This window comes from Eschscholzia californica, unplaced genomic scaffold (genome assembly GCF_041429995.1).
Source record: "Eschscholzia californica isolate CP2 unplaced genomic scaffold, dmEscCali1.0.p SCAF_2, whole genome shotgun sequence".
NCBI lineage: Eukaryota > Viridiplantae > Streptophyta > Magnoliopsida > Ranunculales > Papaveraceae > Eschscholzia > Eschscholzia californica.
Window position 1 is genome coordinate 9,003,847 of NW_028238309.1, and position 13,204 is coordinate 9,017,050.

General features: G+C 36.2%; 1 protein-coding gene across 1 annotated transcript; it reads left to right on the top strand.

Annotated features, from left to right (window-relative positions):
• Positions 1-10,364: 10,364 nt before the first annotated feature.
• LOC147555977 (exopolygalacturonase-like) lies at positions 10,365-12,765 on the top strand. The gene is made up of 4 exons (XM_086658557.1): positions 10,365-10,529; positions 11,111-11,413; positions 11,613-12,128; positions 12,374-12,765. Exons 1-4 carry the CDS (start codon positions 10,365-10,367, stop codon positions 12,599-12,601), a joined length of 1,212 nt encoding a protein of 403 aa, XP_086514683.1. The 3' UTR covers positions 12,602-12,765.
• The last annotated feature ends 439 nt before the right edge of the window (positions 12,766-13,204 follow it).

Sequence of the window (13,204 nt, forward strand, 5' to 3'; positions counted from 1 at the left end):
AAGGGGTCAAAGTCAACTTCCTAAAATTAGTAAGTCAAGGGGATTGTGGGAATGGCCAAATCAAACCTGATTTTGAAAAATCCCCCTTAATATTTGTTTAAGCATTCATGCATTACCCGCAGATCCTGCTGTCCGGGTAACGCATTTTTAGGTTAGGACCTTTGTATGTGTGGAAGTAGGTAGACTTTGTGAGGTGCTCTTTTTTTTTTGTTCTCTCTGTGTTTGTCTCAATCCAAATCATCTTACTCAAATCAAATAGATTGGAAATCAATTTAAATCAGTCATCTAGACAAGTAGAAAAATCAAATATTTCAAGACCAAATGTAAACTAACTCAACATTCGAGTCAAATTTCAGATCTAATCGAAAAAAACCCAATTATACAATCTAAATGTAATTTGATTACGGCACTTTTTAGGCACCATCCAATAGTTGTTGACTGTAGTGCTTGTTGTTAGACAACTAATAAGACCTTGAGTGGTGGATGAGATTTTTGTGATCCATACAGATTTCTGTAGGCATGCACATATATTGTTGACAAGGACAGAACCATGACAAGAATTCAAGGGGGGCCAATATTAAACCATATTTCTTAATATTCATGGAGTTATAAGACAAAATTAATGATTTAAATTTTAAAACACAATTTAATTCACAACTTGTTGTCGTTGGTCCTAGGAATCGCTCTATAATTAAAATAATTTTTTTTTTGTTACATTTCAATTTTCCTTTCAAAAACTTAGAAAAGGAAATTTTGCGTCTAAATTTGTTACTTGAATAAGAAAAACATTATTCAAATATGAAAAACTTGCGACTTTATATGAGTTTTCATTTATTTTTAGAATTGATTCATTAGATAAAATTAATTCATTCTGACGATTAATAAGGTACTACATTAACAAAAAATTAAAAAAAATATTAACAAGAATTGCTTCCGTTAGATGTGAACCAAAAACGTTATAAAGATTAGAAAGACTGAGCCTGCTAGTACTCGAACTTGCATCCCTCACGCTCACAACTCCCATCGCCATCTCACCCACAACACATATCTCTACAGTTTTGACTTGCAAGCTATTTATTTCATATACCCAGTGAGCAATCAACAACTCTTTAATGAATTTGCAGCCAGCCAGGGGGATGATCCCCCTTGGCCTGGCTGTAGATCCGTCTCTGATTGTTGACAACAGTGCTCTCCAACTTTTGTGAGGCTGCTTGTAAAGGTACACACCCAAAGTGATATAAGCAGGCAGACAAACCCTCTAACCTGGTAAATCAACTTCGACTACGGGACTTCATTAAAGCCAATCGGAATGGTCTCTCAGCCTCGCCCGTTCAATAGCATGCTTACACCCTCAAATTGGTTAGTCGGAGAATTTACTAAGTTTATTATCGGTGTCCAGTCTAAGACTTTGTTTACTGGACTACCCCAAAACGATTAAGAAATTGACTCGTTATAGTTCATTGCTACTTACAAATCACCCTAAAAAGACTCGAAATTAACCACAAACGTTTTTGGACCGATCAACTGCCACTGTAGGGAAAATTCAAAACAGAATTTGATAAATATTTGCAGCCTTTAGGGGTCAATGCAACCCATTTATCGAGGTATATCGGTTACTTAGCGAATGATGGAAATACTTGAAGGGTATGGGCTTTTGACATCAAATTACTAGTTACCACTACTTTGCTAATTATAAATTCTAACTATCAGATATTGATGTAGGACTCGAGATCCATCACAAGCACCAACTTCAGTCAGTTGAGGGAATTTGTTTGATCTCTTTATAGTTATTACGTTTGGTTATTGTGTCTTGTTATGATTTCGTTTACTTGTTTCTTTGGGAAATTTTCTCAAGCAATGCATTATTGTTTCCAAACTTCGTACTTCTTACCTTAATCAAGTTATTTGATGAAGAATATGTCCATTGAAACCTGCCGAAGTCTACTTGTCTTTGTTCATGAACTAAAGGGAAATCCATTACTCAAATATTTTAGGAATGTGAAGTGGGTGTTTGCAGATTTTCATTCTGACTGCTTGTTGTTGAATTATGGTGTCACTTAGTGTTACTATCAGAATCTCAGACATCAATTTCGCTCTAATGTCCTACACTAGTACGTCCCAGGATCTCATACATAAGTTAATAATTAACTAAGAGTTAGAGATTACCTTAATCGCTAGTTTTCCTTCCAATATTTCCAATCGAATGCGAATACCAAAAGCTTCAAGTGTTGCTCCTCTACTCAAGACACCCGAATGATCAATTTGATCTCTCACCATGTAGCTAGCTAAAATTCAATGGTGGTTTGATATGAAGAACACCTTCTTTTTTATGACTAGTTAGATATAACACTAGAAAACAAACACCCTTTTGTTATGCCCTTATATCGTAGCTGAAACAAAAAAATCCGTAGCAAATTGTCACTAACTACGGACCATAACTCGTGACAGATGGTCCCGTAGCAAATAGTTATAGCTACGAACTTTTTGACTTTTTGCTATTGCTACAATACCATAATTAAAGGCACCCTTTAGCTACGGTTAGAGTCCGTAACTAAAGATCTTACTTTTTTGAAAAAAAAATACTATTTAATGAAACACCTCGTGCGTAGAGAAAAGACTAGGGAAAACTTTTCCTGCAATTACAATTATATACACAAAAAATTTATCGCATTCATTAAATAATTATTTAATATATAGTTACAACAATAAAGATGAACAATCAATCGTATTTATTCATCAAGGGAGTTAAATATTCAATATTCAAAAAGATATATCTTCTATTAAATAAACAAAGTACTACGTTACTCCTTATCTACGGGAGCACAATCGTCTAAACAATCTCCTACTGAAACTTGTATTCTTTATTGCCCAAGGTCATCTTCTGCATAAATGTACCGGATGGCTAAAATAACACTGAGCATTCTCCTCAATTTCGTCCTTTCTGCACAAGATTCTTAGTTAATTTTTTTTCGGAGGTATAATAATCTTTGGGATTCTTTTAAGTTCAGAAATGAGCCATTAAGACAAGCTAAATATTTCCAAAAAAAAAAAGACTAGCTAATTATGAAATTCTGGGGCATGTAATGTTTAAGAGGTTTAAGCCACCCGCTGCTGAGATCTGCGACCAAATGAACTAAGAAACCGTAAAAGATCTCATTTTTTAAATAAATTTATAAATTATATTTTATATATGTGCATAAAACTAATTATTCATATTTGAGACTACAATCAACCCAACTCACGAGTCAGAAATAGACAAATTGGTTGAGAATGTAACCATGTGATATACAAATCGCTCGTTTGGACAACACATCAAGATTTTTTTGGGAATTGTGCATTTGTTTAATACAACTAAAAGTGCCCCCACAAAGAATTTTTCTCGGTCCGCCACTGATCTTAAGCCATCCTAAATTTTGCTATTACTACCTTGGGGTATTTAACTAAAAAAAAATCAAAACTTTTCAATTTGTTAAACCCAATACTTGAACAGATTCGCCCAGGTCTAAGGGTTGGAATTTTGCCCATGAGCCCAAATCCGCTCACGGGCACCCGAGCCCAACGAGGACTATGGACGCCCGCACCCGTCCTAGGCACAATTTGCCCAGCCCGCCAAGTTTTGGTGGGCGGACATGAGTTAAAACCTCTATTCGCGTACTCGCCCATGCCCGCACCCACTAAACATCACCCAATGATAACCAACCAAATGAAATCAACTTTTGGATTGATGAAACTCAACAATCCATGTTGCTAGGCCTAGTTGAGATGGTAAAGAATGTGTTTAAGGGCAATCACACGAACCCAATGCATTGCTTTGCAATGACCCAAACTCCCAGTAGGTCACTGAAGTAGTGTTTGGCTTTGAGGGAGCAAGGAGTGAGATAACTTTATATGCTATCTCATGAGAATTCTTCATTAGTTTTCAATGTGAGATTAAATTTCTAAGAGCAACAACACCAATAACGTCTAGTTTTATCCCACATTGTCTCTTTAAAATTAGGAAAAGTGTTTGGAGACTTTATAAAAGGAAAAGAAGAAGTGAGTTTTTCAAGTCATGAGCTTACCTGCTACCGGCCCCCCATACTTGAATTACCCGAGCTTCTTAATGGGCTTGGGCGGGTAATGGACAAGGCGAATTTTGAAATTGCCCGCCCGATTAACCCTAAAAGCCATTGAAGTTTGGTGCTCGACCTGCCCGGTCCGATGCTTCAAGTGCTCATGGATGCCCATACCCGCCCAATTCCCACCCCTACCCAGGTCTGTGAGGTACCGTGGGCACCCCTACCCCTCATGGGTATATTCGTCCACCAGCCACCGCTACTGGTGATGGGTTCACTACTACTAATCACCCCACCAGGTACCCAGACCAATTAGCCCATCCAATTATGGACCTTTGGACTACCCGTGAAGAACCAAAGGTCTTCAGATCTTCTTGATTCTTCTTTAACTTTATGTTATCTTCTCTAACCTTATTCTGTACCATCTATATGTTCTCTTTGTTATAGATCCCATAGTTGTTCTAATCACCCCCTCAACCTCTATATTTTGCATCTTTGTATTTGTGTTTGGTGACTGTAAATTTTCAAAAGCCCAACTCTGTATTTTGGTATGACATTACATATTAATGTAGCTAATATTTGTTAAAATTATAAACTCAAAAGGTATTTTTTTTATTTATTCATTAAATTAGTGTTAGATGAGGTGGATTAGTGTTAGTAGTTAAGTAATTAGATAGTTAATTTTAGTGGGATTAATGTACTAATTAGTGGGGTTAATGTACTAGTTAGTGGGTTAATGGATGAGTTAGTGGAATCATGTTAGTAGTGGTCTTAGTTAATGAGTAGAATTTGAGTCTATAAATAGACCAATCTTTGTAGTTAATCAGATCAAATCAAGTCAAATATCTTCTTTATTCTTCTTTGTTTGTGCAAGTATTTTTAATTTCCAACAGTATTATGTTATTTTATTTATTTATTTTTCTCTAATTTCACAGCCTAACCCATACTTGATCTGTCTGTTAACCTATTGAAACGGTTGGTCAGTCAAACACAAGCACTAACAATCACCAAATTCTTTAATTTTGATTGAACCGACCGAACTACATTAATCGTAAAAGTATTTTGGTACCCGACTGAGACCAGAGCAAGAAGTTTACGACCCCAGGTGTACCGACCGGACCCACTTCCAGCCCTATCCATATCTTTTTTTTGTTGAAAGGCCCTATCCATATCATGATATTGATAGTTTAAATAGGCCGCGACTTTGGGGAATAAAGAAAATTCTCCGGGGAATAAATTCTCGAGGGAATTCAGATTTTTTTGAAAATTCTCCGGGGAATAAATTTTTATGGGGAATAGAGAATACATTTTCTTGAAAGTTCTCCTCCATCTCATCTGTTCTCTCTGCCACTTCATCTTCTCGACACCTCATCATCTTCTCCGGCGAAAGTCGACGGCCGGCCAATTTTCTGGCCGGCGATCTTCAAACATTAAAAAAAATATATATTTTAATTTTCTCTCTCCCCTGTCTCTCTCTAAATTTTTTTTTCTTTTTCTCTCTCTAGAACAAATCTAGAGAGAGAAAGAAGATCTGTTCTCACGAATGGTCAGGAGTGGAATTGGACTTGGTCGATACGGATTCAAGAGTGGATCGGAAACTACAACCATCTGAAACAGAGGAGGCAACAAGAAAGGAAGAAGATGAAGAAGGAGAAAAGAAGGAAGAAGATGTAGTTGCATTTTTCTTTTTAGACCTTGTTTTTTCAAAAGATTTTCTTGGTGGTTCATCAACTGGATGGGAATGGGTTTCTTCAGAGGGTTTTGGGTTTGTGGATGAAGTGTGAAGTATTGGTGGTGGATTATGATATGGTATGAAGGTGGGTACTTGTTGTCTAGTATAATAATATGAAGTTCTAGCAGATTGGGTTATAATAGTTGGATGATGACGATTCTAATCAGAAAGCAATGTTGGGAGAGGAAATCATTCACCGATTCAACTGTCAAGTCTCTCCGATACCAAGTGTTAAAGCTTCTAGATCAGATCAAGAATGAAATCGTTCCCGATCATCCCAAACTCAACGAGATTTTTCATAAATTAGGGTTACGCGATTCGACTAGTTGCAAAGATGAGATTGACAGTTTAGAAGAAGATCAGAATCAGGTTTGTGAGAATAGTTGGATGAGGATTGAAAGTTTAGAAGAAGAAGTTCAGAATCTGTTCTAGAGAGAGAGAGAAAAGAAAAAAAAATTTAGAGAGAGGAGAGAGAAAATAAAATAAAAAATTTATGTTTGAAGGTCGCCGGCCGGAAAATTGGTCGGCCAGCGACTTTCGCCAGAGAAGATGATGAGGTGTCGAGAAGATGAAGTGGCAGAGAGAACAGATGAGATGGAGGAGCCTTTTTTATAGAATCTTCTAAAATTAGAAGCCCCTTAGCAATAAAAAGAGACATAAAAAGTCAATCTTATTTGACTAGTTTTAAGAAAAGTCTTTATTCCCCGAAGCCGCGACCTTTAAATAAAAGGGTCGCTCCTATAATGGGATCGTTAGTGTCTTTCGCCATTCTATAGAATCTCCCTTACACAAGGATCTCATAAATTTTGCAAGGGGTGCCTATAGAACTTCTCATGTAGTTAAGGTGAAGAAAAGTTTAATGAGCACTACAAAGTGAGAGATTATAGGCAAATAGTATTGAAACCAAAAGAAGTCCTTGGGTTGTTCTATATAAGGGTGAGCAAAAACCGAACTAAACCAAGTCGAACTGGACCGATCGGTTTTTGGGCCGAACCGATCAATATTCGATTCAGCCAGAAAATCCAACAACTTAAATTGGTTTGGTTTGGTTTCTAGAAACCGCCGAAGCCTAAAATATTTATCATAGTGATGCACCCGAAAAGGTTGCAAACCCAAGCGGAGGTATCAAGTAGTAATCCGGCACCGCCGAAGGTAGTTTGGATATCGAAGGTTCTTATCCCTCGGTCTATGTATCAAATGCTAACTTAGACTAAATAGGAAAGGAAACAAAGATAAATGGGGGGTTTAGATTGAATAAGCAATAAGAGAAGAAAACGAGTAAAAGTAAACTAAACAATAAAAGTAAATGGGCGAGAGAGATTCGAGAGAAGAGTCGGAGGAACAAGAGTCGGGAGACGGTAAGACTCGATTCGGGCAACAAATACGTGAGATAGGTGTCGAAGTCCGGGAATCCATAATGATAAACCTACGACTACGTGTAGTCCGATTTGATGTGTCGAGGTACAATCGATATTCGACTCCTAAAGTAGATGTCTCTAAGTACTATGTATATCCGGAGATCATACTTAGTCAAACAAACGTCTAAATCGGTTAATCCCGAGTCATCGAAAGTGTCGTCTAGTCGCCTAACTATGTGAAGTGCATGACAAGACACATGAAATTATGACTTAGACTACGATCGATATCGAATACTTCGTTTCGTCTATTAACTATGCGAAGTGCTTGACAAGACACATGAGAATACGATCAAAACGATAATCGAAATAAATGAACATCAATTTATAATCAAAACATCAAATCATATTAAACATAATCACGAATTCATCACATTTCATCTCATATAATCGACACACTAAAGTTATCTAAACATGGTGATTGAATAAGAAATGGAAAGAAAACGGTGAGAATCCCCCTTTTTCGATGTGGTTCGAGGCTAAGATCGTCGGAAAATATGAGTTTTTAGTTGCAGCCGATCTCCCCTTAGCAATTTTCTGGGTTTCTCATAGCGACCATCATCATCTTCTCCATTTAGAACTCAACCTCCATTAAAGTTAAACCCTAGTTTTCTCTCTCTAGCAATCTTCAACCAAAATCAAATCAAACCACATGGGAAACTAGTCAAGGATGAGGGGAACAAAAGCCCTAAGGTTTCCGGCCAAGAAGGTTGCCGGAAAAGCACCAAAAATCCGGTCAAATTCCGGCAAAACCCTAGAACATCAAATCCGGCCAAACGAGCATGGAATCCGACCAACCATAGATACATCCGAGCTCCACGTCTCAGCCCGAACAGGTCCGAGCAGCAGCACGCGTCCCGTGCACGTCCGAGCTGCTGTGCCGGCGTGCCCTGCTGCTGCTCCCGTGAGAGAGCCGACGCTTGCAGCAGCTGCTGCTCGTCGTCGTGTTGCTGCTGTCCAGCGTGCTGGAGCTGCTGTGGAGCGTGTTGGAGCTGCTGCCATGTGCGTTCTCCATGGCCGTGCTGCCTTGCTTACATGTTCCGCGACTTTGCTATGGTGCCGGCCAACTTGGCCGGCACCTCTCCTTCTCCTCTTCAACTCTCTCTAGCTCAAACTCTAAACCCTAAAACTTTTGGTGATGAAGAATCCTCTAACTCAAGAACACCCACCCTAGCCACCCTCTCTCTCCTTGTTCTTTTCTTTTTCCCAAGCTAGGAGATGATGAATAGTGTCTTTGACCCCTTTTCTCTAACTTGAGTCAAACCCTAGACTTAGTCAAAGTTTGACTAAGTCTTTAGACTACTTCAAACCCTTGACTTTGTCCATCATAAAAGACTTTTGACTTGGACCAAAAATGGTGCCCATAGAATCTATATTGTTCTTTTTCTCTTTGGGCTCTTTGGTTGGGCTTCTTTCTAAAGCAAGGGAGTGCCTTCATCTTGTCTCTACATTTAGAACCAAGGGGTGCCTTCATAGAATCCTTGTTTCAAGACCGAACCTCGGCTTCTTTCATTCACAACTTTTCCGTCCGAACTCCGAATCGACTTCCGTTTTCACCGTCGGACTCGTCATTGACCTCACTTGTTGTTTGACTTCTGATATTGACCAAAATGACCAAAATACCCCTGGTGTTCTTTTCTTCCCTTTTGCTGCATAAGATGAAAATGTGATAATTCGCTCTCTTTATTCCGAATTACACGCCAAACCCCAAATAAATTACCTAGCAATGAAAACATATAAATAATTAGAAATAAAACTCGAAAAGAACTAACTCATCAAAGTTAAGTGACCTAAATGTGGCATTTTCACGTCACATCACATCACATACAAAAATATTATATATAGAATTAAAGAGTAAGAAATACTAAATTTTAGTAATAAATTCCGAATTATCTGAAGTTAACAAAATTTAGAAGTGCTAAACTAAAAACGAAAAGAAATTAAAAGAACCCTAATCAAGAATAATAAATTTATTTTTTATTCTTGAAATGAAATTGTGTTCGGTTAAACCGATCAACCAAACTCAACAGACCCGAACCAAACTGGATCGAGCTATGTCGGCCGACCGAATAATTGGCTCGGTTTCGGCCGACGATTTAATCAAACCGCTACCTATTAGTTCGACTTCGGTTCAAGTTAAAACTAAAAAAAAAATGATCGTTGCTCACCCCTAGTTGTATATAAAAAAAATCACAACGAAGTTTGTTTAAGGGCCCAAATCTTTCTTCATATGAACCACCATGAGAATTAAGATTAACATAACTGGTCTAAAATCCAAATTTGGTCTAAAATCCAAATCTAACGATATTAGCTTAATTAGGTTCATTTCTTATTTGTGATCTTTTAATTCTAATTTACCCCTAGCTTTCTATGATAAAAATTTTTGACGTTTAAGTGGTTAACACAAGTTTGATATCCAAATATTTTCCTTACTATATTTTTTCCATTCTTGCTTTGCCATGTGACGTGGTCCATATCCGTATGGTCTAGTTTGTATACCTAAGAAATAATGTATTGTGAAATCCTAATCCAAAACCTTCAAGAAAATTAATGAGAGGATTATGTTAATTGCTTGGACATATATTAAACAAACCAGATTTGGTTTTGTCGAACTAATCGACTAATAAGTTGTTGGTTGTGCAGCTAAATCATAAAAGAAAATAAAATCTTTTACTATTTATAAGAAAGAAGGAAATTAACAAGTTAGGATAATAGGATTAGGTCTATAATCCATCCCTTAATAAAAAAAATATTTTGAGAGGAATATCCATGAAATGCTTGATATAGAAATGAAAGAGTAAATTTTGGTTAAAAATCTTTGTTATATAAAATATTTTGGCTTAGTATTTAGTAAATATATTTGAACAATAGAGAGAGAGATAAGATAAAAAAGTGGAGAAGGTAATAAAAAGATGGATGGAAACTTATATAAAATGTTAAAGGGAAGAGATCTAGATTGCATTTAAGTTAATCTAAGTAAAATCATGGATATTGATTTGATTTAATCATCCACTAATTCACTAAAACCTATATAAATATAGGTTACTAAAACCCAAAAGATTCATTAGGTTTTAAGCTAACAAGTATACTTCTCTTTGTGTAAAAACTCTTGCATATTCTATTACAAAGAGTGAGTGAGAGTGAAGTTTGTGTAGAGAGAAAATGAGGTCAAGCTCATTATCATCTTATTCTCTTATTGTTTTACTAAATCTTTGTTTGTTGGTGTTGGTGTCGGAAGCAAGAGAGTTTAAGAAGTCAAATGAGTATAAGGAGTTTAATGTCATGACATTTGGTGCAGTTTCTGATGGCAAAACAGATAATAGTAAAGTTAGTTTGATTTTGTATTCAGTCCTTTTCTTTGTCATATTTGTTTTGATTTATTTTTCGTGTTTGTTAGTATTAGTTTTCCCGATTTCATTTTACATTTTCTCAATAAAAAACCCTTCATTTTACAATTTTGAACAAAAAAAAAACCTTCATTTTTCAACAAAAACCCTTCATTCTACATTTTTCAATAAAAAAAATCCATAATTTACATTTTTCAACAAAAAACCCTTCATTTTTCATTTTTTTCATTGGAGGGTCTTTTCAAGTCAATATCTTTTTTAAATGGATATTCAATTTTTAGTATGTGGTTTGAGTTGTATTTGACTCGAACTCCGATCTTCTCATACAAAATATTTGATTTTGACCGCGAGCTAAAAAGTAAGAATTGCATCCAGAATCAGATCAACAAAATGTATGATAACATGTATAATAATGGTCTACCTTTTTTATTTTTATTCATCCACATATAACAATTATATCATAATGAAAATATTTTTATAACAAAAAAAGACTTGTATAACGGATAACTACTACATCGATATAGCTCTTATTTTTTCGGTAATATTATGAAATATGGGCAGGCTTTCTTAAGTGCATGGAAGGAGGCTTGTGATTGGAACGGAAATGCTAAGTTTTTGATTCCAGAAGGGACATACTTGTTAGGGCCTACATCATTTATAGGGCCATGCAAAGGTGGTGTGATATTCCAAACTAAAGGACTAGTGAAAGCACCAAAGGGAGTTGGAAATGATAAAAGTTGGATTAAGTTCCAATATATTGATGATTTGCAGATAAATGGTGGTGGAATTTTTGATGGAGAAGGTCCCTCTGCTTGGCCTTACAATACTTGCAACAAAAACCCTAAGTGCCCCTCTCTTCCCGTTGTAAGTTTCACCCCTAGCTAATTTCCCATTTCATTTTTAATTTATTGTTGAATATTTCTGCATATCTTGCATTAATTCAAATTATGGAAAATATGAATTCTTAAATGAAATTGACAATATATGACATTAAGATATTTGATTGATGATTGATGATGATGATGATGATTCTGATCAAACTTCTTTTTTCTTTTGTTGATAGTCAATACGATTTGATTACGTCACCAATTCTGTTGTTCGTGACATAAAATCGGTAAACAGCAAAAATTTCAATATAAACGTTTTTAAGTGCAAGAACTTGAAATTCAACAAAATAAAAATTTCAGCACCTGGAGACAGTCCCAACACAGACGGAATTCATATCGGAAATTCAGATACAATTTCTATACATGATTCAAACATTGGCACAGGGGATGATTGTGTTTCTATCGGCCCGGGCAGTACTAACATTTACGTTACTGAGGTAACATGTGGTCCTGGCCACGGCATTAGTATCGGTAGCCTTGGAAAATACCCAAATGAAGAAGATGTTTCCGGGTTAATCGTAAAGAATTGTACATTTATCGGTACGTCTAATGGCTTAAGAATAAAGACATGGGCTCCCTCTCCTTCAAGTACCGCGAAGAATTTCACTTTCGACACTATTTTCATGGACAAAGTAGGTTATCCAATCATCATTGATCAAAATTACTGTCCGAGTGGTGGATGCAATAGTCAGGTACATTTTTTTTGGAAGCACGAGTACTTTGTCTGAATACTATGTCTGACTCTTTGTCTGAATACTATCTCTGACTCGTTCAGAATACTATGTGCTTAGTGATCAAACAATTCATTCTATTTTGATCCACAAGAACACCAATATAGTATTGAGCTCAGATCAGGCATAGGATTCGGGGGGAAATTTATTTTTTCTTTTTAATGTATATGTGTCGATGATTATTATTTTATTTTTCGGTTTTACAGGAGCATTCACAAGTCCATATTCGCGAAGTACACTTCCAAAACATATGGGGTTATTCAACTACAAAAAATGCAGTATCTCTGAATTGTAGTCAAAGTGTGCCATGCCAAGATATAAAGCTAGAAAAGATAAACTTGCCGTTTCATCTGCCAAAAGTAGATACAACTTCAACATGTTCAAATGTTCATGGCTGGTCTACTGGCACACAGGTCCCTCGACCTTGCATTTGACCGATGTCCTAATTAAGTTATTAGAAGTATACGAAGTATACAAAGTTGATAATTTGTAGTAGGATTTACGATTTATACATTGGCAGGTCTACTCTAGCTACATGTTTTGTTTCATCAACTATTTTAACTCGTTGAGAAATAGAATCGATATTGAGTTTTCTTGTCATTTTCCTTGATATATTGAGTAGCATAATAAAAAAAAAACTATTTTTTATGATGATAACTAACAACTATTTTTTATTATGCTTCAGAATAATACTTTACTCGATGAGCAACGACTTCAACTATTTTTTATGATGATATTCAAAGCACCCCGCCAAACTGTTGTAGGTCTTCTGCCAAACCACAAATTATGAGATGTCCCCTGTGCAATCAGGGAGCCTACAACACTTTGAGCGGGGCCTTTAGCCCCTCCCAAAGATAAATATAAATGAAGTCTGGGCCAAGTAGCATTATTTCTTTCTTTAAGACTAATTAAAAAGTAGAGCATACTCACTCCAACCCTGAGAATTGGTTTAGTTGAAATGGTAAAATGGCATTTTTAGTTTTATACCCCATGTCAAGCCCTAAGAATTGGTTTAGTTGAAATGGTAAAATGGCATT